We start from the raw sequence: 26,082 nt of genomic DNA, 5'->3' as shown, positions 1-26,082 counted from the left end.
TCTGTCGTGACTAACATTGTACTTCTTGAACAGACGAAATATTTAACTCCTTTTTCCAACATTTATTATGATTTTAGCATATACTCTGCTAGGTTGTAATATTCAGAACTAAACGTCGGAGATCATAAGATCATAAAAAATATATGTATAATACATATATAAAACTTATCACCGTGACGAGCTGAGTCAATTCAGCTATATCCGCCTGCCTATCCGTCTATTTATATATACATAAACTTTGAGTTATTGTTCTGAAATTTGCACAAGTCATTTTCTTCCCAGGAAGCCACTCATTTGTGGGCACTGCCGTTATCAAACGACTATAACGCAGAGATGCCACATAAGCTATTCGGTCGATACCAAGACCTTGTATAGAAAATTTTTTTATTTGACAAGATATTTTCCCAAAATTTGGTATGAGTTATTTTCCAAAGCAATGGTAAAATTTCTTAAAAGATTGTTCTGATCGGACTACAAAAGCCAGTTCTTATATGGAAACTTGTTTACTTGCATTTCTTTCCACATTACCTCATCATTTTTCCACTTTACCTTCTCCATTTAACATTTATCAGCGAGGAACCAACTAAATAATAACACAACGCTCGAAACCAAGCTAATTTTTATTAATTTTACAAATAACTAAAATTACATAATTTCTTCCCCATTACAGGGTCTGGGTCATATCAGCGGTTGTCACATTAATCCAGCCGTAACCGTCGGCTTTCTCGTTGTTGGTGAGATGAGCATCTTGAAGAGTGTGCTCTACATCATAGCGCAGTTAATCGGCGCCATAGCTGGAGCAGCGGTCATAGTCGTAAGTTTGAGGCAAATAAATTGACGAAAAATATATTCAAAGCCAATTTTTTTATTACTATTTTGTTAGGCCGCCGTTACTGAGGAGGTAGCCGGCGCCAATTTGGGTGTGTCTTTATATGCTAGCACACTGGATGCTGGACGCGTAGTACTGATTGAGGCTTTGATCACCTTCCTGCTGGTGTTCGTGGTCAAAGCTGTGTGTGATCCCGGACGCACAGACATCAAAGGCTCAGCGCCACTCGCTATCGGTCTCTCCATCACGGCTGGACACTTGTGTGCTGTAAGTAGAGAAAATACTGATTTTTTTTAAGGAAATAACAAAATTTTAATATTTTTTTATTTTATTTTTTTTTTTATTTACACTCACAGGTCAAATTGACTGGCTCCAGCATGAATCCGGCACGTTCGTTTGGTCCCGCTGTCATTCAGAACGTATGGACGGATCATTGGGCCTACTGGGTGGGACCGCTCGCCGGTGCCGTTGTTGCCGCCATCATTTACCGATTTGTCTTTAAGGTGCGCAAGGGCGATGATGAAGATCATTCTTATGATTTCTAAACCATGCCGCACGAGAATATAGCTGTACAATGAGTACAGCAACAAAACGCAGCTATGTGAGGCACACAACCACAGCAATACATACACACGTCTATATGCCTCAAAAATGCATGTGCTTGCAAATGACGACGAGCATTTTTGATTTTTGTTTTCGACTACTTTTGCCAATTCAAATAGTTATCAGCGGCATAAGCTATTATACATAACTTACATACATACATGAATATGTATGCACGCACTTGTATTGAAAATGAATATGAAAATGTTACGTATACGCCACACCACCATTTGTATTATGCATAATTTTATTTGTAATTTTAATTTTTAGTGAAGTAAGCACCCTATATATGTTTATATGTATATCGACACTTACAACTCATATGCCAAAAGTACAATCATTCATACAAGAAAGTGAGCGCTAACCACCCAGCAGCGCACCACTTCAGCACCCCACTCATACGCCCGCGAGCACTCATTCCGAAATCCACACATTCCCGCCGCCCAAAGTTGCCACAGTGTGCAAGTAATTGGCGGCAAACACGAAAAAAGATTATTGTAAATTTTTGCAAAAAAAATAACATTTTTTGTAAATTTTCTTTAAATGCTAGCGCACAATTTTCGCAACAAACAAATTTTTATAAGCAAAAATTCCGTAATTTTGTCTTCAGCCGCAAAACTAAAATTATTCACCACCCACCGTAGTTTCTATAGTAACTGTAAAACGCATGCATGAAAATTTTGTATTTTTGTAAGTTAACACTCTGAAACAAATTTTAAAAAATTTTACAAATTTCGAAAACAATAATTTTTTTGTACCTACAACAACAACCAGTTACATATCACCGCTGCTAATCAACCGTTTTACGCCACGTACATACACTTTTGATATAAATATTGTATATGTATACTTATATGATTACAATTTGTTTGCAATTTTAGAAAATAAGCGAGGATTAACATGCGCAGCAGTGAAATGAAATTTACAATTCAACAGTTGTTTGCAACAATTTGCCCTAAGCGATTAAGCAAATTACGTGAAAGCATATATTTACATACAAAATTATATATTTATGTATAGATACATATATGTATGTACATAACATAACATGTGTATGTGCATATGTACTTTTATTTAATATACATGTATTTATATGGTTAACTTTATGTGCCTGTTGCGCCATTATAAATGTTATTAATATTTAAATGAATAAATAAATGCTAAAAAATATTTAAATTTTAATGGTTTTTTATTGAAAATTGCATATTTGAGGAAAAAAATTATGTAAGTGTAAAATGTTTGCAATAAGAAAATATTTTCTAATTTTTTTTATATTAACAACTTTTTTTAATGCAAATATTTTGTATATAAATTTTTGTTTTAATTTAAATAATTTTTTTTAATACTAATAAATAAGGTTTTTTTATATGACAATTTTTTTTAATAAATATTTTTTAACATAAATAATGCTTTCTTATAAATATATTTTTTTTTACCACAAATAAAATAATTAATGATTAAGTATATAATTTTTAGATCGGAAGAGCTTATTATTTATTACATTTTTTGCAATAAGATTTTTTATATTAACTTTTTTAATCTTTTTAACTGTTAATAATTTTTTATTTAACTTTTTATAAAAATAAATAAATTTTTTATAAATATTTGTTTTTTAATATAATAACATTTTTTTAAATAAATACTTTTTTACAATTTTTTTTTGTATTATAACAATTTCGTTTGATATATTTTTGTAATCCAAAAAAAAATTTTATTTATGTTAATTTTTTTTTAAATTAATTTGGTTTTTAATATAAACAATACTTTTTTATATAAATTATTTTTAAACACAAGTAGATGCATATGTACATAATTTTTTTATTATTTTTCATTAACTACATATACTATGTTATTTAATATACATTTTTTTTGTATTTTTATACATATATAAAGTAATTTTTAAAAATAAAAAATAGTTAAATATTTTTTTTTTATTATATTTTTTTATTTTCATTTCCACGCCCCTTCATTTCGTACGAAAGTTCCGAAACTCACCCACATTTCCTTTCGCATGGCTGCACGTCATACCCCCTAGTGTCCGCCATGTAAATCGGGTTCGCGCAAATTGTTGAAATTCTAAATCAGTAAACTTGCATTTTACCAGGCAACCAAAATCGTGCAGTAGGTCTCCCACACAAATTTTATCAGTGCATTTCTCACAAGCGTAGCATGAATTTAGGCGTTATCTGTCATGCATTCACAATAACCGTAGCAATAGGGTTGGGTCTATGCTAAATTGTTTCATATTGCGCACCCTGTGCCGCGAACTTATATTTTGTTGGTAGGAATACACTTTGAGTTTACATGTCCATTGGTACATGCATGCATATATAAACGCACACATTTATCATATAAGCATACTTACGCTGCTTAACATGCACATTTTTATAAGAAAATACACGTGTTTTATTTATTAAGCCGTTTATTAATATATAGATATAATTATCAACTATTATTTCAATAATTGGACTATCATAATTTTATTTATACTATAATTTTGTTATAAATTACCCAATTTGTCGTCGTCACCTGCTTCAAGATAGCTCAACACAGCTCTCTTTCTTACACACACCTACTTAGTACACACACGAACAACAAACATCTCACCTGGCCGGCTTCGGCGAAATCTTTTATTTCAAAAGTCAGTAAACTTGCATTTTACCAGGCCAACAGCAGCGTCCAGCAGGTGTTTGTTTTGCAAAATTATAACAAAGCGCGTGACGTCACCGCAAAATGTCGTGCAACAACAAAGTCGTTGATGAACAGTGTATTCACAATGAATATTTTGGTTTTTGTCTCGACTAAAGTACACTTTCTTGCACACCCTGTGGACAGCTGCATGGCATTGTGTTAACATTTTGTTTTTGTTTGGCATATTTGCCAGCAATAACAAATAACATTTGCAAAGCGAAACCCAGTTATTGCATATTATCAGTAAACATCGTAAGTGCGTTGCCTTAGATTTGTTGTTATATTTGCTGTATGGTAATGGGTATGGGTATATTTTGGTGTATTAATATGTACATTAGGGATGTAACAATTGGTTAGTGATTACATATGATTTTTTTATTAAAGAGTAAATATATATTTTATGTTTAGAAAAATATTTTATATTTAGAAAATTTTTTTAAGGGTAAAGCAATTTCATTTATTACTTAAATTAATAAATATTAAATTATTATGAAATATTTAATAAAAACAGTGACGAATTCTAAAATTGGGAATCGGCAAGAAGACTCTATTTTCGGGGTTTCCCATGGTAAAATTAATAACGCACAAAATGCACAAAATAAGAGTTCCAAAAATTTTGTGTACATATACATATGTACATATGTACATACATATGTATTTTTTTGGTGATAAGCACCAGCGAGATGAATACCAATGGCAGCATTTCAGTAGAAAGTTTGTGTGTAATAAATGTTTTTGACATTGAACTACACAATCTAAAGATTTTAAATATTTGATTTCTTAGGAAATTTCTTGAATTAATGGGAAATTTCTGCAATATTTTTTTAGGCTCTTAAGGGGGTGCTCTTATATAATTGTGCAAAAAGTACCTAATATTTGATTTTTTTTTTTGAAGAAGTAAACTGACCCAGACATGTGCGCTATTCTGCAATATGTTTATTCAGGTTTCATCTATAAAATCAGAATTTTTGAGTGTCGGGTGTCAAAAATGGCGTCCAAAATGAAAAAAATCAAACGAATCCTAATGATAACATTCCGTAGAGGCGCCCCAATCTAAAAAACATGAAAAAATTCATTATAGAAACAAAATGGCGGCCACTTGAAAATAAAGTATCGTTTTCTCGCATGATTTTTCCACTTTGACCTGTTGTAAAAAATCGTTCATGATCAAAATATTGCGATTTTGTAGGTTACAGCGCCGGAGAATTTTGTCTTCTTTTAGGCGGGCAAAACGCGAAGATAATTGGTTGAATGGTTCAAAAACGAAAATGCCCGCAGATTTGAAAAATCTTGTTTCGAGGAAATGCGTGGCAAAGTTTCAAAGCGTCCGTCAATGTTCAGAACATATGAAGGTCCGTTCAAAGTCGTGTTGCGATGGAACTAATTCACGGATCGAAAAAACATTTTACCAATATATTCTTGACAATTTAAGCCTTCGATTTGTAGAATAAAAAAAAATCGATTTTTTGAAGAAATTTAAAAAGATTTTTTATTTTTTTTTACTTACAATGAGTTAGAAATAATGATGTGACATATATACTTGTATATACAAGTATATTTTTTTAAGCACTCAGTCTTTTTATTTGGCATTTAGCGCACAAGTCGGCCGACCGTTCGTTTTCGCTTATACAAAACCTTAGATATCGAATTCTCAAAAATATGCATGTGTATATGTATGTACGTATTTGTATATACGAGATGTGTACGGAAAATATCAGTAATTTTAAATTTTTTCATTTTATTGATTTTTTATTTTTTTATTTTATTGGATTTACAAAGGCGGGCAAAAAAATAGTAAGACTTTTTAATTTAAATTTCGTCGAAAAATCTTTTTCTAGGTTGGTATGACTGACGCTGCCAAATGTCGCAATAAAGTAATCATTATTGTTTACTACGCTTGTGTTCCTGAGGTACATAGAGTGCCTTCGGCGATTTTTACTATGAGTGAAATTATTCAACAAGGCAGTTCCATTCAAATTTGTGTGCAGAATCAAATTTCTGTTGCTGAAAGGTTCAAAATGTTGGAAAAGGCCTTCGATGTCGCGAGCAAGTGTTTCTGAAGTATATATAAAAATATAATGGCTCGAGAACACGTTGACGACGATCCAAATCCAGAACTGTCATCCACATCAACTGATAATCAACCGTCAACAAAATAAAGGAACTTGAGCAGATTGAGAATCGATGATTAACAGTCAGAGGCCTTACTGACATCGCTGGAATATCGGAAAGGATCAGTGAAACGCATTTTGAAAGATCATTTGGGTCTAAGAAAAATTGAAGCAGAATAGGTTTCAAAATCATTCAAATTTAAAAAAAAAACTGCGTCGCATTAACGTCTATGAAACAATGCTTTCCGTCTCCAAGGATGTCATGAAACGTATTATTACTTTCGATGAGTCTTGTGTTACGTCAAGGTCAAGGTTATCAATAATTAATAATTATCAATAAGTCAAGGTTATGGTATGTTGACAGTTTTCTTCGATTATCGAGATGTGGTGCACTCCGAATACTTTTCGACCGACCAAACTGTCAACGACAAATACTATTTGGGTGTTATGCGTCGTTTGTGCGAAGCTATTCTTAAGAGGCCGGAATTATAGGCTTCTTCTTGAGTTTTTCGCCAAATTTTCAAACAATATCGTGCCGCAACCACCGTATTCGACTGGTTTAGCTCGATGTCACTTTTGGCTATTCAGCAAACTCAAACAACCGCTCCGGGAAAATCGTTTTGATTCAATTGAAGATATTAAACGTGAATCACTACGCTCATTGAAGGCTTTTTCGAAAATTGACTTTAACAACTGTTTCGAAGATTGAGAAAAAACGTTAGCACAAGTATATTGGGGCGAAGGAGGATTACTTGAGAGGATCGACATAGATTTTAAAGAATAAATTATGAATTTTCAAATTATGAGCAAAGCCTTAATATTTTTAGCTCATGGTAGTATATAACTCTTTTCTTTCTCGTTTTAGGTGATACATACAACTGTTAGGTGAACAAACTTATTGTAATATGCAGCAACATGTTGCAAGAGTATAAATACGTATTTTGTTTTGAACTGAATAAAAATTCCATACCATTTTTTTGTAAAATTGAGTTCATTTCTGTACCATGAAAGTTGCTTTGAATAAACTTTCGTTCTATGAGTGGCGTGACTTATTTATATGAACAAAAGTCCCAAACATTCATTATACATGGATGAAAATGATACTCTCTCTCCGTGGACATGTTCATAAAATCATGTAGTAACGCTTGTGGTGTAAAGAAGAAAAAGTTAAACAAACATCTAAACCTCTGATGAACATTTTGAAATTTTCAAAAGAATTAATACAATAATAATAATAATTAATATAATAATAATAATAATAATAATAATTAATATAATAATAATAATAATCTAGCTTTAGGAATTAAATATTTTCAACTTTTCATTACATTTGAAATTTCGACAAGGTTGTTCTACATATAACTTTGTAATAAAAAAAGAAAAATCTACAAGGTTTTATACGCTCTTTCGAATGACGATAAGACTCGGATAACCTCGAGGGGTTTGAGATGAGTAAACATCTCAATTTATTACTGTTGAATAGACATAATACTTATCATTTTTTAAAAATGCTTATAAATAAAAAAATTGTTTATTTATATTTATAATCCGCCTGAAACAAAGTGAAACAAAGGGACTCTTAGTCATGGTTGAAATAAATTATGGATATACATACATACAGATGGATATGAGTGGTAATTACTGCAAAATATACATCTATCTACTTAAATACATACATATATACATATATCTTAATCGATTTGCTCTCGCTTTCAAGCCAACAATTTCGAAGGCAGATGTGTAAACTTTAACACTCACATATTTGTAGATATATATAATATATAAAAAGTATAATCGAAAGTATAGTAAATTAGTCAGTAAGTAAACACTCTCACTTGCGACGAATGTACTTAATTATATATATGTTTATATGTGTGTGTCTGCCAGAAAATTGCCGCTTTGTTATTTCAACGCCCAGAACGAGAGCAGACTCTGACTAAGACAATTTTCCAGAATTTTTTACAAATCATAATAAGTTGATATGACAAATAAAAACAAAAACAAAAAATTTATTTGCTGGAAGTTATTAATAGGCGCTTCTTGACGCGAGCATTGCGCTTCTTATCATTTAAATTACAATAAATGAATGAAATGAAATAAATGTAAATAAAGGTAGCGCCCTGTAAAAAGATGGCACACATACACTGTAAGTATATTTGCAATATGAGCACCCTACTTTATTGCTTGCCGATGCTTTTTTTCACTGTTTGTCGGTATGTGTATGTGTGCTTCCAGTGCCAAGGTCACTGGCTTATCAATTTCCCGTGAAAACAATGTTTTAGGAAACACAATAATCATGTGTTACAGGTCAATTGAAAAGTCCCCGGCCTGGCATATAGATGGCGCTACTAGAATTAAATCCATATAATTTTTCTTTAGCCATAATCTTCAAACAACTGTCGGATCATAAGTTTGAGATTTATGTCATTTTGATTGAAACAACTGTTGTTAGTGTGGAAAAAATTAATAAAAAGGAACTTCCCAGTGCTGATAAAATATAGCTTTTTGATGGAAAAAAATAGAGCTGAGGCAAAAGCTTGGCTTGATAAGAAGTTTCCGGACACTGTCCCAGAAATATCATCCATCAGAGATTGAAATACTAAGTGTAAACGTGGTGAAATCAGCACCGAAGACGATGAACGCCCAAAAGAGGTTGTTACCGATGGAAACAAAAGAAAGTCCACAAAAAAATTTTGGCTAACCACAAAGTGAAGTTGATCGAGATAGCAGGCACTCTAAAGACCTCAACTGAACGGGTACATTTTATCATTTACGAGTATTTGGGTTTGAGAAAGCTCTATGCAAAGTGGGTGACGCGCGAGCTCACTTTTGACCAAAAAAAAAACTACGAGTTGATGATTCCAAGCCTTGCTTGGAGCTGTTCAAGCGTAACAAATAGTTTTTGCGTTGATATGTGACAATGGATCAAACAGGGCTCCATCACTTCACACCAAAGTCCAATCAACAGTCATCCAAAATATTTGGATATATAAATAAATATGCCCACGTATGTTTTTCATGACATTTGAATCACTCTGTAAAAAACTAAGCAAATAAAGCTGGATTAAAGTTACCGAAAAAAAAAATAATTTTTATGAATAATGTACCAAATTCTTCGTTTGTGTGACATATGGATAAACTTACAAGTAATTTATAGAACGAGCAATTTTCTGTGGTTAAAAACGTGAGTCCTAAAATTTTCATAGAATTGGATATAAAAAAGTGCTCCAAAATGCCTGAAATATTTATAAAAGCATTGCTTACCATTAATTCACTGTAAGTAAAAAATTTATTTGTGAGTATTAAAAGATTTTCTAAGAAGACCAGAAAGGTCTGAATAGCAAACCTTATTCGGAATACCACAGTGAGTCAGTAACCGCTGAGAACTTAATAGTATTACTAATCAAGAGTGTTGGAGGACTGTCGAATCAAGGCTAAAGGAGCTGCAGATAAAATAGGCATTTCGTTTTTTACTTTACTTTTAAATTTTTAGTAAGATTTGGACTAAAGATGTCTAAGTGCAAATTTTTTTCCAAAACGCAACAGTTCAGGTCATAAAAATGTAATATGTAGATGTCAAAACCGTCATTTGCTAGTAAGAATTACAACTGAGGACGCCTCATGAGCATTTTTCAATACCATATATCAGTTGTATTGCTTTGAAGGGCTCAACAAACAGTTTTATACTCTTGCAACATGTTGCTACAGAGTATAATATTTTAGTTCAGCTAACTGTAGTGCGATTCAGCTAAAACTAATCGAGATAGATACTATATGTAGGTATAAGTGATCAGGATGATAAGACGAAATGAAATCCGGGTGACTTTCGATCCGTCCGTCTGTCCGCCCAAGCTGTAACTTGAGTGCAAGTTAAGATGGCTTGATGAAACTACACATGTTTTTTGGCAAAAAAGTAAGGACAATTTCGTAGATGGGCGTAATCGGAGCACTTCCACGCTTACAAAATGCTATTAATCGAAAACGAATAAAGTACTGTGAATAAGCCGTAAATTAAGATACAGAATAAATTTTGCACAATTAATCACCTTAGGGGGGCTTTGAAAATCTTTGAGAAGTGGACGTAGCTTTTCCACGAAAAAGTTTAACGTATATACATATCTTCCAAAACAGTAACAGTACATCATCCAAATTTACATATGACCGATTTTTTTCACCCTTCTTACGACAGTGTGAAACTAGGTGAAATCAGGTGAAAACACACATCCCGGGTCTTACTCGACCGATTCAACCCATTTCGGTACGTAATATGTGATAATAATATTCATAGTGAGAAAATAGGCGAAATCAGAAAAAAAACCACGCCTACTCCTATAAAACACAATTTTAAGTTCTTTTTGATTATGTTACTTTCCAATACAAATCTAGAACCAATCAATGGTGCCGGTTAAAACTTTTCTCAAATAGTGCACTCAACTTCCCTTAACGCCTAACATAAAGATTTTCGAACTTTCCGTTGACTTTGCTCATAGCAGAAGGAGAAAATAGTAAGATTTTATTCATAATTTTAAAATTCTTAATTTATTCTTCAAAATCTTTATCATCCCGTTCAAAGTTATCCCCCTTGACCTTAATACACTTGTGCCAACGATTTTTTCAATCCTCGAAACAGTTGCTAAAGTCAATTTCGGGAATACCCTTCAATGCGCGTAGGGATTCACGTTCAATGTCTTCAATTGACTCAAAACGGTTTCTTCGTTGCTGAATAGCCAGAAGTCCCATCGAGCTAAATCAGTCGAATACGGTGGTTGCGGCACGATATTAATTGAAAATTTGGCGAAAAACTCAATAAGAAGCCTATAATTCCGGCCTCTTAAGAATAGCTTCGCACAAACGACGCATAACACCCAAATATTATTTGTTGATGACAGTTTGGTCGGTCGAAAAGTCTTCGGAGTGCACCATATCTCGATAATCGAAGAAAACTGTCAACATCACCATGATTTTTAACCTGCTTTGACATGGTTTTTTCGGTTTCGGCCACCAGTAACCAATAATAATACGTTTTATGACATCCTGCTAGTCGGGATGTACAGTTTCGTAGAAGTTAACACAATGCTATTTTTCGAAAAAAGTAAGTGATTTTGGAACTAATCGTGCTTTCACTTTTCTCAGGCCCAAATGATCTTTCAAAATCGATACCAGTAAGATATCTGACTATTAATCGTTTTTTATTGACGTCTTGATCATCAGTTGATGTTGATGGTCGTCCTTGACGTAGTTTGTCGTCAACGCGTTCTGAACCCTCTTTGAATAATTTATAATAATCAAAAACATTAGCTCGCAACAAATAATTATCACCGAAGGCCTTTTCCGAAATTCTGAACATTTTCGTTTAAGAAATTTGATTTCGCGCACAAAATTTAATGGAACTTCTTTGTTGAATAAGTTCACTCAACGTAAATATCGCCGAATGCACTTTATGTACTTCAGAAAGACAGGCGCATACTGAACACTAAGGATTTAAAGTGGCATTTGACACAGTTGCCTCTGACAGTGATACCAACCTAGGCAAAAAATATTTCGAGCAATGGGTTCTCGTGCAAAATTTAAATTATAAAGTCTTACTATATTTTGCCCACAGCAGAATATCGACCAAGCTAGTTTAATATAAGGTTTAACAACACCTATGTATTAGTATTGCGCCCGCTTTGATACTTCCGCGTTGTAAGTATATAAAATATTCGGTTACACCCGAACTTAGCTCTTCCTTATTTGCTTTTCAGTGTACATATTTAAAAATCTTTCAAATCCCTTTTAAAGCATATGTCGTATATAGATACTTATACATACATATGTATGTGTAGTATTTGTAAACACTTAAACTTAATTTTTGCAAATCTCTAAAATATGGATCTGAATTAGTGTTTTCCAATGACAAGTGCAAAACTTACACAGAATGGCACTAAACTGCACATTAGCTGAAAATATGTTAGGCCATACATATGTATGTATGTACATACTTATGTATATACTTATAGAGAAACAAAGTTTATTTATTTTAATTTGTATTGTTTTGCCACACTTGTCGCCAACTATGTACATATGTATGTATGTGTGTATATAAGCATGAACATTGGATTATCAACAGTTTAGCCGGCTAAACAGACATACAATTGAGCGAATTACTCACCGATTTTGCACCGATACACCGAACATCGAGCGTCTAGCGGCAATATCGGTTGCCCGCAAAGGCCTATCGCATTTCGAGGTGAAGAGCAGCAAGCGGTTGCAGCTCCATAGAAGCTGAGGTGCCGAACTCCGCCAGCATTGTTTACAAGCCAAAGGTGTTTAAATGTAGTTTATGCAAAAAATACGCGCGCCACGATACAACCAAACATAATATGTAAATATGTAGGTGAATATTTTTGCGTATGTGTTTGTTGTAGAAGCCGATGGATTTAAGCCCGAAAAATATACGTTGCCGATATGTCAAGGCGTTTAATTAATTTAACCGCGAGTTATCAACTTCATGACGAAGGAATTTGCACTAAAATGCTGGCGGTTATACAACAATGCACCAACAATAACAACAACAAGCGAACTTGTATGAAGTGTGTGACTGACTGAAAACGATCATATTTCGTCGTTCACATGTGCGCGATAATTCTGCCAGGCAGCGCAACGCGACGCGACGCTGAGCTTAAGCCAATATTTCAGAGGGAATACAATTTGACGACAGTGGTCGTGCAATCCAGTAGGAAAGAAGTTCTGTTGGCGAGAAGACGCCTCAAACAGCTAGTGGCGGTTTTTTATTTGAACAAAAAGCGAACTTAAAAAATTTTTAACAGCGCGTTTACTAAAAGAAAGTGAAATGGTAATTGTAAAAAATAAAAAATTATTGTTCATTAAAGTTAGCTAAATTGCAAATTTACTCCACTAGGCGAGAGTGTTGTTCATATTGTGCGGTGCTTTGCTTTTGAATTTCGCCTTGACGCAAGATTTCGAACCAGCTCCCTTGGAGTCGGGTGTGGTGTTGGAGCCGGATGGGGACCTGGTTTCGGAGCCGGAAGACGGCCTGGTTTGGGATCCGGAGACGGAATCGGAACAGGAGCCAGAGATAATAGAAACAACTACGTTGAAAGCGACCACTGAGCCACCCACAACAACAACTACGAGTGAATCCATTACAGATCCACCAACAACTACAACCATTACAACAACAAAAGAAACACCCACCATCACAGCGCCTCCCATAACAACTGAGGGCCTTCCCGCCACAACCGTTGTTATAACAGAGGAGACCATAACGCCCACAACAACAACAGCAAGCCCTCCGCCTACCACGCCAAAAGAAGAACCAATAACAACGCCTACAACGAATATCGACTACACAACAACCACCACCACCACAACAACAACAACAACTCCTAAACCTTTCACATTTGTTCCAACAACTCCTAAACCTTTCCCCTCTATTCCAACAACCACCACCACGATAACCCCAGTGATCACAACCACAACAACAACTCCTAAACCTTTCACATTTGTTCCAACAACTCCTAAACCTTTCCCCTTTATTCCAACAACCACCACCACGATAACCCCAGTGATCACAACCAAACCAACAGGCTACCCTCCGTATCGTCCAGGCAAACCATGGACTCAGCCACCAAAGCCCAACTATCCACAAAGTGGCTGCTATTACCGCTCGCAACGTAGTTCACCGCATCTGCAGTGGAAATGCGGCTGTAAGTAGCAAAGTCCAAATTCTTCTAACTTTTCTTATATTATTTTTTTTGTATGCATTCATACGAAAATCTCTGCGTTATTACCATATGAGTGAGTACATATGAGTATGAAAAACCAAATATGGAAATTATTCTTAGCTTTTGAATTCTCAAAATTTTCTTAGACACGATTCAGTCGGAATACGAAGTTGTGTATCTAGTATGTGCTTGTGTGCGTACTTATTATTGATATTTTAAGATGAATCATCAAACTAGTCGGCATAATACTAAATTTGGCTGAAAACTAACTAGTTCGAAAAGGCCTAGTTTCGTACCAATTTCCAAAATACCTGAAGTCAATATAATAAGTTTGCCACAAAGTTTATAAGGAAACGTCGGAGATTTTATAAAATAAATATATAAATGATCAGCGTGACGAGGTGAGTCAATTTACGCAAGTCTGTCTGTTCGTATACGAGTTGTGTTAAAAAAAAAAACGGGAAATTTTATTTTTTCCAAAACACAATTAATTCATTTGTGCTTCAAAATAATCCCCATTCATTTTGTTTGTGCGCTTATCCCAGCGCTACTTCCAATTCTCGAAACACTTCTCAAACTCGATTTTTGAGATAGCCCGTGGCTCTTTCGGCGATTTTCATCTATCTTGTAAAACTAGTGCCCGTTAAAATTCTCCTTATTTTATTGGGAATAGTCACACGGAGCTATGCCTTCCAAATATGGAGACCCGGGCATTATTGTTTTTCAAACCCTTCAATAACAAGCAATGAAGTGTGAGCTTTTAAGGAGTTACATGAGTTTCCTCGGGTAAAAGAAAAACAGCCTTTTTTCAACAATTTTTTTCTCATATAAAAAATTAAATATTTTTTAAGAAATGTTTATTGATACAAATATATACCATTAACAAAGAAATTCTGAAATTGTTGGAAAAAAATATTTTAAACGCGGCCTTTGCGACACCATTTCCGGTGACCTCACGGAAAAAAGATGCGCCCGTATTGGCTGTATAACTTATTACAGCATCATCTAAAGTGAAAAAGTACGTCTTAAAATTGAAACCTTAACTTAGAATTTGGACGAAGGAAAAAAAATTGAAAATTAGATTTTTCAAATTTTAAAATTTGAGTGAAAACTTCGTAACATTTTTTTCTTCAAATAATTGTAATCGAAAAAAAGAAAATCCTTCGTCCAAGTCTTTAGGATTTGTATCCCGAAGACCTGGGTAAAATTTCATGAGAATCGATTAAGTAGTTCTCGAGAAATCTTGCCAACCAACTTCAAAAACACACTTTCAAGAAAAACGCGTTTAAAGACGGCGCACTTAGCCTAGCTAGCTTCGAGCGCACAAGTTCTCAGGGCTGTATCTCCGAAACTATTACTCGGATCATAAATGAAAATTTTGGACAACATTCTAGAGGTGTTGTAGAATTTTATAAGTTAATAAAAAATACGAATTTTTGAAAGCCGTAAACCCATGTAACCCCAACAATCAAAAATTGCCGAGCTCATAAAAACACGTCTAATCTTAGCATCTGCTATAGACAATATAAGCAATAAATATAAGTAGCTGAAAATGTTATCGCACTTAAGGGCATGCCATATATCAACACAAAGAAAACTTTTGGCAAATGAACTCCAAAAAACACGCGAGCTATTGAAATTATTATTATCTAAACACACCTGGTATATATGAAAATACGTACGTAAGGATCATACAAACTGAATGATCCAAATTTAGCTCTTTTATAAGATTTTTCTATAAGCAAAAATGAATAGTCGATTGATTTGTTGTGCGCTCAGTGTCAAATAGAAGAGATAAATGCTTTAAGGAATTTAGGGACCATTTTTGTAAAGCGGTAAATTTTTTATATAGAATCTATGGAACGACAGATTTTTTCAAGTGTAATAGCTGAAAACAACATATGTGACCTGGTCTACGAAAAGGGAGCTAACGTGCGAAAACTAGTTTTCTGGGAAATACCGTTATCTCGTTATTTCTCCGTTCACCGTTATTTCTCGTTATCTCATTAATTTTGACATCTAAGCCCCCTTTCCGTAGACCAGGTCACATATGCATTTTTTTATCTGATAATAAGTAAAAAGGGAAAACTTTAACCTTCCATTTACAATTAAAAGATCACACTTGAAGAGAATTTCTTAGATGTGCCTAAAAAAGCTATTTTCAAGATACCATTCGAAAAGAAAAATATTCAATTTTTTTTTACACACCCTAATATTTTTTATGTACTTTTTGGTAAATTAAGGTCAGTAAGCAAATATTATACAAATTTCTCATGAATTCATTGAATTTCTTAGAAAGTCATAACATTTAAAATATAATATTTACATTGAACAGCATCAAAAACTTTTATACACACAAACTTTCTACTGAATTGCTGCCATTTTTATACATCTCGCTGATTCTTATCACCAATAAAAATATATGGACAAAAAAATTAAACGCTTGGCGAGAGATTCTAAGGTATTTTTTTAATTATTTAATTCGAAACCAAAATTCTCAAAATGAGATGATTTATAGAAACAAACAGAGCATTTTAAATACAGAGGTGGCATAAATGTTAATTAACATATAGTACATACATAACAGAATACAGAAAAATTATATGGAAATATTTTGAACATTCCGCCTTATCATCGCTATAAATATTTAATTGCCTTTTGTGTCCCTGCTATGCTAAAAACAATCTGTTACCCCCTCAACTGTTTATATGTAACACATGTTGTAACATGCAACAAAGCTTAAGAACTGTCATGTCTACATAAAATATACTTAACAGCATGCTATACCCAGTCTATTAGAGCAAATTAATCACGCGTTAGCGCATCTGCGATAATATGCTAGTTGATTTTTGAAAAGTGCTCCATGTCGTTTCAATTATTTTACAACTCATATTACTTTCAAAACATTAATTGGATCATTAAATCGATTGGCAGCCCTGACAATGGCTCAGTAGAGTCTAATACAAAGGCATTTGTATACTCTCGCAACCTGTTGATGCAGAGTATTACAGTTTTGTTCATCTAACGATTGTATATACATATAATGTAAAACTAAACGGATCAGGATGACGAGAATGGTTAAAATCCAGGTGACAGTCTGTCTGTCCATCCATCCGATCAAGCCGTAACTTGAGTAAAAATTGAGATATATTGATGAAAGTTCCTTAGTACAAAAAAAAAGTAGGAGTTCGTAATCGGATCACTGCCACGCCCACAAATTGCCATTAACCAAAAACCTGTAAAGTGATATAATTAAGCACTAAATGAAGATATTAAACTCATATTTGGCACAGGGAATCGCAATGGCAAGGGGCACTTATGGGCAAAAAATTTTGAAAAAGTGAGCGTGGCAGCACCCTCTAATAAATTTGATGTACGCATCCCCTAAACTACGAAAGCTACAACCAAAACAATGTAAAAATGGAAGAAATCGGAAGATAATGCCGTTCACTCTTCATATAACGGTACTATTCAAAACTACTAAAATATAATAAACAATACAATAAATGACTAACTAATTACGTCAGAGATATTAATATCTACCTCCGAGTTGATATGAGAGGACTTTAGTATGAAAATTGGACGATGGACGTGGCACCGCCCACTTTTTGGTGAAATCACATACCTCGGGACCCGACAGACCGATTTAGACTAAATTTAGTATGTGGCATTCTTCTTACATTCTCATGTCACATTGTGAAAATGGACAAAATCGGATAACAACCAGGCCTACTTCCCATATAGCACAATTTTAGATTACATTTGATTCCTTCACTTTCCAGTACAAAAATCAAGAAACAATTAATAAAACGGGATACAACTTTGCACGAATAATGCCTTTAGAGTATGCCACCTTATGGCTAAAAATTTTCCAAATCCAACAAAAACTGCTCGAGGTATAGGTACCGAACATGTGAACCCCAGTGTCTATAGTTCACTTTTGATCGAAAATATCAGTCAATGTGTGAGAAATGTAATTGAAATTCAGACAGAATCCTTTCTTGACAAAAATCATTATGTGTATCAAAAATGGATTCAATCCGGTCAATACTTCCCTGAGCCCCCGTATACCTGATATAAAGATTTTCGATTTTCCAGTTAACTTTTTGCTGGATATATCGGTCAATATTTAATTGTTCTTAAAGGAAATGACAGCGTTTTACTCATACCAGTGTATCTGTGTGCTTAAAATAGAAAATTCGGGCGAAAACTTAATATCAGGATTTTTTTAATTCCGCCTGACTTGGCTCCATATAACTGGTGATTGTATGTGAGGTATCTTAATGAAACCCATTGAACATTTTTATAGTATGTGACATGTTAAAAAATATGTGGTATTATCAAAAATAGATAAAATTAGGCCGATACTATCCCACCTCCCATATACAACATATGTATAATCATTTTCGTCGGAATAAGTCGGCCAGTATAAGTTAGATAGTATATGTATATATGAAATTGCTTAGATTCCGATCCTCCCGTGTTTGACGATTTAAGTACATCTTAAGGGGGTTTTACATCCCTGGCGTTGATTCTTACTAGTTGTAAGAGTATAACATGTTCGGTTACACCCGAACTTAGCACTTCCCTATTTGTTTTTTTTATACTCTCGCAACAAAGTTGCTAAGGATAGTATTATAGTTTTGTTCACATCACGGTTGTTTGTAAGTCCTAAAACTAAAAGAGTCAGATATAGGGTTATATATACCAAAGTGATCAGGGTGACGAGGAGAGTTGAAATCCGGATGTCTGTCTGTCCGTCCGTCCGTGTAAGCTGTAACTTGAGTAAAAATTGAGATATCATGATGAACACGTATTTCTTGGCTCCATAAGAAGGTTAAGTTCGAAGATGGACAAAATCAACCCACTGCCACGCCCGCAAAATGGCGAAAACCGAAAACCTATAAAGTGTCATAACTAAGCCATAAATAAAGATATTAAAGTGAAATGTGGCACAAAGGATCGCATTAGGGAGGGGCATATTGGCACGTAATTTTTTTGGAAAAATGGGCGTAGCCCCGGCCCCTACTAAGTTTTTTGTACATATCTCGGAAACTACTATAGCTATGTCAACCAAACTCTACACAGTCGTTATCTTCAGGCATTTCCATATACAGTTCAAAAATGGAAGAAATCGGATAATAACCACGCCCACCTCCCATACAAAGGTTATGTTGAAAATCACTAAAAGTGCGTTAACCGACTAACAAAAAACGTCAGAAACACTAAATTTTACGGAAGAAATGCCAAAAAGAAGCTGCACCCAGGCTTTTTTTTAAAATTGAAAATGGGCGTGGCGTCGCCCACTTATAGACGAAAAACCATATCTCAGGAACTACTCTACCGATTTCAATGAAATTCGGTATATAATATTTTCTTAACACCCTGATGACATGTACGAAATATGGGTGAAATCGGTTCACAACCACGCCTTCTTCCAATATAACGCTATTTTGAATTCCATCTGATGCCTTCTCTGTATAATATTATATAGTATATGTACATTAGGAACCAATGATGATAGCGGAATAAAACTTCACACAAATACGGTATTTGAAAAATATGTAAATGACGGATAATGAAATCTCGATTATCACTTTATCATGCGAGAGTATAAAATGTTCGGTGACACCCGAACTTAGCCCTTCCTTACTTGTTTTTTATTAATATTATTCCCTTGTTCTCACTCCACAGATTGGCAATATGTAACGTATCAGCAATGCTATCGTTGTTGCAACTACAATGTCAGCTACGCCACTTGCAACAAAGTCAATCGTACCTACTGCACACAAACGCAACAACAAAAGTTCAAAAATACGAATGCATACAGCAATTATTGGCTGTACTTCTAATGGACAGATGCATGGACCCGTTCATATATACATACATATATATAGAAATGTACGCTCTGCAATTGTAGTGGTGACTGTAAATTGTACAGTGAAAATTGAAGCAAAATAGTAAGCACGTGGAACATATTTCAGTATCGGGCATATAGCTTTTGTGTATATTTCTGTAAATTATTTTATACGATTTTTTTTTTCAATTTTATATGCAATGTTGTGCAATTTTTTCCATTATTTAATATTATGTATGCCTGTATTTGTTCGTCAGTTTGTAAATAAAAATTTTAAACGATTTATAGCTGAAAATAAAACTTTAATAAATATTGAATGTCAATGATTACACAATTACAAATTGCTGCGCAACCAACTCGAATTTCATTACTAATGACAATGGCACAACAACAATTAGCTACATGAGTATACATAACTACGCTTTAATTGAGATTATAGAAATTACCCAAGTGCAGGAAGCAGTCCTTGGCATGCTGTTGACACTGGCAAAAATCGGGGAAGGGCGGTGCCAATACCTCGTACATGATCTTTAGTAAGTCAATGAATTTATTCAGCGACTTTGAGTAGTCGCCGGCTTCGTAGAGACGCTTGGCGGTGCGTGTCATCAATTCGGTATCCTAAAAAATAAAAACAATAAATTAACATATCATAAAATGAAACAATACTAAACAATAAAATTGAAAAGCGAAACAAAAACTTTATGCATGCGCACCTGCATCACTTTGAGGCCCTTCAAAATGTTGGTGCTCTCGCCGCAAGTCACGCATTTAATCATGAAATCATTGCACGTTGACGGCACCTCAATTATAGCCCTACACGTTTTGGGGCCATCACAGCGGAAGCGTATGATATCGGTCGGCATATGTTCGAAGGTGGGCCAATTCTCCAGACACGGATCACAGGTGCAATCGAACCAATACAGCTCTTTGAGTTGCGCCTGACGTTTCTCACGCCCTTCCTGAGTATAAATGGGACCATAATTCTCGGCGATTTGCAGACCCGCCTCAATGGGACGTATGGTGTTCACATGTATGGTAGTGCCGCGATAGTATCTGGGATATAATAAAAATATAAAATCAATTTTTTTATAAATATGGCATACATAATACACACCTCACCACACCGGGGTCACAGGAGTGATTGAAGAGCGCCAAAGTCGGATAGAGTCCACCGCCAATAAAGACCGTTTTCTCATTGCCATCGGCCTTCTTTGCATGCAATTCGGCCACTTCGTGTGTGTTGAATTGTATGAATTGCAAACTGCGCAATATTATGCCACCAATAGTGATCAGATCTTCAGGTTTAGGTGTTTCACCAAAGTAACCAGCCTCTGCTAGACACTTGGTTAGAAAGCGTGCCATAAGTGTATGCTGGAAGATATTGGACGCTGGTCTCGATTTTTCGTGACGTACCAGATGCGAGACGCGTCTGTAGTCATCGGAAGGTAGTCTGTGGTATAAAGAGTTTATAAGTAATAATAACAGTATTCGACCTTTTGGAGTAGTGAATCGAACAAACAGTTGGTATAAATTAAATAAACTGGCATACATTGTGTAAAATATTTGACTAACGATAGCAAAATGGAGATTTATGTAATTACAAGAAACTCTCTATATCTTCTTATATAGTAATAAGAAATATAAATATATAAGTAGATCATTCTGCTCAGGCAATATGGATATTAAGAATTAGTGCTATGGATAAAGAGTTTTCTAGAGGCAAGTGAACGAATCTAAGAACCGGAAAACTATATTTATGGCTTCGGTACCAAGTTTCTACTACAATTCGCATTTGGATGACAGTTTTTTAAGCCAAGCTTCTCGACATACGACAAAATAATCTCGAGAGTAAAGGTTAAACATGTCTTTGGCAGTAAGTATCGAAAGTATATGACACAACTATATATGTATGTCTGTCATTACAATACCAGTTAGATCTAAAGTTCCGCTGTAAATGCTAATTTCAATTGCCTGTCGATTCGGTAGTCGTATATAAGGGTTTATGGTTATGGTAATTTTTAAAAATCCAAGATTATTTGAGGTAAAATAATTGTGTATAGACGTACATAAGTATATAAAACAAATCATGCAGTACTTACTTAAGAATTTCCTCGAGCGGTAAATCCTTCTCGATATCATTTTTAATTTTCAAGTAATATTCCAAAGGCTTATTGGCAACAATACGCAAAGCCATATGGCAATTAACTGAAGCGCCGGAACGCCAAATCGTAGGCAAGAGACCACATTCGTATTTATGATACGTGGAACTGGCTTTGGATAAACAATCTTCGGAGCAGTAGAGCACATCGGCGCACTTTGGACAAACCACAGGTATAGCCGTTCTGAAAAGAAGAATTATGCACGTCAAAACGCTTTATGTTTAAGAATATATGCAAACAAAATTACCTAATAAAACAGTTATCGCAATGTGTTTTGGAGAATTTCTCCAAGAGCACCGCTACAAATGGTTTTTCCACCAATATCTCCTCGCCCACAGTAATATCGGTGGCGGCACGCGCAAAACGGCCCTCCGACGGATTCTGATCGAAGCGCACATTATCGCTGAGAAACTCCTTTTCATCGGGTATCGCCATTGTCAATTTAGCTTCACCGAATTTCTGCTGCCTTGCAGCCTGTTTAGCCGTCAGAGGATCTCTTTCCAGCATTTTTATCATGGTCATGGCATCCAAGCTCAATTTGCTGCGTCGATCCGAAGGCACTTTGGCATCATCCAAAGCTGTGATGCATTTTCTACAATTAAAAAGCGTATAAATATTTGACAACAATATTTCTTTAAAGTGAAGACATCTCACTTGAAGGAAGCTATGGTATTGGGATAGGCTTTCTTTACCATATAGCAACGGGCCTGACGTTCGTACAGCTTGTATATGAGATCCTTTGGATAACCCAAATCGATGGAGCGCTGAACATCAATCAGCGTCTCATCATATTTCTCCATGTGAAAGAGGGTGGCAGAGCGATTAGCCAAGATGATGGCACGTTCATTCACTAAAAAGGGATCAGTTTTAGCAAAAAAAAAACCAGTGAACCTCTTTTGACACTCACCTTTGTCCTCTGGCAATGCCATATAACTTTTGGTATAGAAAAGCATAGCTTCGAACCAATTTTTTGCTTTGAACGCCTGATTACCCTTCTCCTTGAGTTGTGCTGCAGTGTCGGCATTTTTACCAGCGAACTCCCTTTTCACTTGCAGTTGTACATCGTGCTCACGTATACCGGGAAATTGTTCGACAAATGTCAGCCGCTCGTAATCGTTGCGACATGCAGCTATCTTACCAATCTGCACATCAAAAACGTCCGACTGCGAGTTTTTCAGGTTAAGATAGTAGTCGGGGAAGAAGCCGGTTTTCTCAATCAAAGTCATTTTTACTGAAGGTACTATGAAGTGTGGTGACTTTTGATAGCAATGCTTAGCAATTTATATATAAATATTTTATGGAATATATTTTTAATCTTTCCAATATAAATAGTAGAACTTTTCTTTCACAAAACTGCAGCCAAACTGAAAATGTGGAAAATCTGCCCGTAACGTGGTGTTTCAGTATCTGTAGTCGAATATATTTTTAGATTCCTTAAGAGCATTCTGTCGAAACGAAGAGAAAGGCGTCCATGCTCAGAGAAAGCTTCGCTCTCTCTTACTTACCACAGCTTCAAAAAGAATAGTAAAATTGTTTTGTTTACAAACAAAAACAGCCACGAAAACAAGATGCGGTCGGTGGTATCAGAATAAAAATCTTAAGAGTATAGAAAGAAAATGGTAAGAATTACATGTGTATCTCTAGTTTGTTTTGTTCGTATCGTCTCTACACTTTCAAGGCGGTTTGGAAGGCAAATGCGGCCGGCACAGCGAACGATATTTCGTGGTGATCACGTGTTTAAATTTTAATAAGAACTAGGAAAATTATCTAAGTATAGTCGCACATATTGTCAAATAGATTAAATAAAGGATGTTTTGTTTTTTAGACCTTTGGTTCTCAATGAGGCAATCCTTTTTTCAGTGTTGGTCTTTTTGACAGATTTATACTCAGTTTGGTCTGCCATTTCATAATGAACAGACATTATCCGGAAACACGTTCACAAATTTTACAAATCATCGGGCCTCGGGTGATGTTTCCAATATTGGTGTGACATAATCGCTCAGCAGAGTTGGTAATTCAAGCATAATTGGACCATTTCACACTACGATAATCTATAATACGCTTTCTCAGACGAAGTTGCTGTTGCTGCGGTGGAACAGAGTCTGGAAAAAGACCCGAATGAGACCATTCGCTATCGCGCGCAACAATTGAAACTGTGCCCATCCACTTTATGAAGGTGTTGAGGAAAGGTCTTTCTTTGAGAGCTTACGAATTGCAACTTGTGCAAGAATTGGAGCCGAGCGTCCTAAAAGCGCTACATCCTCAAAAAGTCACTGTTCACTGTTTGGCATGCTTTATGAACAGAGTGTATCATTGCCTATATTTCTTCAAAAATGAAGACGAACGTAAAGTTACATTGAATGGAGAAAGCTTTACAGCCATCTTTACTTATGCAGACTTTTTGGTGCCTTAATTGGAGAGTATTGATGTGGACGATCTTTCATTCTAACAAGACGGCGCTGCACGACACACGGCCATCGAAACAACCAATTTATTTAAATAATCTTGGGTCGGTACCTTTTATTACTTGAAAAAGAATTTTCAGCTCATCATTACCGAATTCCTGCAAAAGGTAGTAAACAATTTGCAAAACCTATACTTTATAATAAAGCTAAAGCCTTGCCCATAACACTAAATTATATGCCTTTTATTTCATCTTGAAAGCAACATGTCCAAAAAACCCTTTATAAACCCATGCCACATATGGGAAAAAAAGTTCGGTCCAATATTATCGAAAGCTCAAAACACATGTTTCAAATATTCGAACTGCGATAATTGTATAAGTAAAATATTTTTTAAAAAGCTTGAGGAATCCCTACATAAAACAGAACATCTTTGAGCACTCATACCATACATTTTATAACTAATTTAAGTCATTCCATTAAATTTTGAGAGTTATATTTAAAACTCAAGTTCTGCACCTCCAAAAACCGCTTTATGTATGCTTTATGGACATGCATGGAAGTCTGAGATCCGATGAATTAAGTACAACCAGAGCATCTATGTATCAGGTGTGAGGATATTTTCAGTAAGCGATGAAGTTCTCTAGAACACAGGAATATGCATACTTGACTGGTACTGACAACCTTCTAACTATATATAGTATGTCAAGAAGAAATATACATATACATATATCATACGAACAGTCGGATACACCCAATCAAACTCACAGAACACTTCCTTTGCAGAAAATGGTTTTCACAACTATGGGAACTGTTAATCAAATGAATGGTTATCGTCTCTACTAGAATCATAAAAAAATATTGATAAATAAGAAAGTAATTAACTTTTTTTTTTTAATTTTTCCCGATGTTGTCGCCCCGGGCGCAACGTCTTGGGGGGCGGCAAAACGATCTTAGCTGTTTCTTAATATTCAAAAAAATACTTCCACAAATTTTTTTACAAAATTTATTATAAAAAAGACAAGAGTTGAACACTCACAATGTAATAATCTGAATAACAATGAAAAATATAAATTTTTACTCGAATACTCTTCAGTCTTTGAATTTGTCTTACTTATATCTTTTGGCTTAGATCTTTCTTAAAAATAGTGATAGGACTTAAAGATGCAGTTTTCTAGCTTTCTCTAGCGACGTGTCACTCTCACAGTTACCCTATGCTTTGAATGTAACAAATACTTTTATTTCTCCAAATTTTCAAAAATGGTATTTAAAAACTCCAATTCGGGCAAAAATTCCTGCGAATTGTGGAAATGTGTTTTTTCTATGGCTTTTAATAAGATGTCTTGTAAATTTACTATCAATTTCCTCAAAAACCGTATTGTGAGAATTTTGGAACTTCAGAATTTGCGTGGCTTCTAGTTCCTAAATTTTATATATGTACCTAATATCGCAGATATTTTGTAAAAATTCACTTTTGTTCGAACCACCTCATGAAACTTGTAGGTAGGTAGATAAAGGGGGGCGGCAGAACATCCTTGGCCCCGGGCGCCCGAAGTTGTAGCTACGCCACTGCCCTACTGACCCCTTAATTGTAACTAACTTGCCGTAAATCTAGCCAACTAAGAACAAACTTTTACTTTTCGAAAGTTTGGAAGAATAATCCTTGACGTTCTAAGAAACTTAATACTGAAAATGGTTGTAAT

General features: G+C 34.8%; 3 protein-coding genes across 5 annotated transcripts in view; 2 read left to right on the top strand and 1 right to left on the bottom strand.

The window, feature by feature from the left end:
- Positions 1–1,940, top strand: part of LOC120770067 (aquaporin) — a 113,693-nt gene extending 111,753 nt beyond the window's left edge. For all 3 annotated transcript variants that reach the window (XM_040097190.1, XM_040097191.1, XM_040097189.1), the window contains 3 exons: positions 671–814; positions 884–1,096; positions 1,186–1,940. In XM_040097190.1, the coding sequence (XP_039953124.1) occupies positions 671–814; positions 884–1,096; positions 1,186–1,374 (546 nt within the window). In that variant the 3' untranslated portion in view covers positions 1,375–1,940. The remainder of the gene's footprint in view (positions 1–670; positions 815–883; positions 1,097–1,185) is intronic.
- Positions 1,941–12,934: 10,994 nt separating this feature from the next.
- Positions 12,935–20,051, top strand: LOC120770066 (integumentary mucin C.1). The gene is made up of 3 exons (XM_040097186.1): positions 12,935–13,069; positions 13,136–13,943; positions 19,656–20,051. The coding sequence occupies exons 1-3, from the start codon at positions 13,067–13,069 to the stop codon at positions 19,811–19,813; spliced, it is 969 nt and encodes a 322-aa protein (XP_039953120.1). The 5' UTR covers positions 12,935–13,066; the 3' UTR covers positions 19,814–20,051.
- A 190-nt stretch (positions 20,052–20,241) lies between these two features.
- On the bottom strand, positions 20,242–23,308 carry LOC120770065 (SET and MYND domain-containing protein 4). The gene is made up of 7 exons (XM_040097185.1): positions 22,885–23,308; positions 22,632–22,827; positions 22,225–22,569; positions 21,918–22,160; positions 20,933–21,268; positions 20,532–20,871; positions 20,242–20,436 (listed from the first exon to the last, which is right to left on the bottom strand). The coding sequence occupies exons 1-7, from the start codon at positions 23,201–23,203 to the stop codon at positions 20,242–20,244; spliced, it is 1,974 nt and encodes a 657-aa protein (XP_039953119.1). The 5' UTR covers positions 23,204–23,308.
- Positions 23,309–26,082: the final 2,774 nt, after the last annotated feature.

The sequence above is a fragment of the Bactrocera tryoni genome, chromosome 3, assembly GCF_016617805.1.
Source record: "Bactrocera tryoni isolate S06 chromosome 3, CSIRO_BtryS06_freeze2, whole genome shotgun sequence".
In the NCBI taxonomy this organism is placed as follows: domain Eukaryota; kingdom Metazoa; phylum Arthropoda; class Insecta; order Diptera; family Tephritidae; genus Bactrocera; species Bactrocera tryoni.
This window is presented reverse-complemented; position numbering and strand designations above follow the sequence as displayed.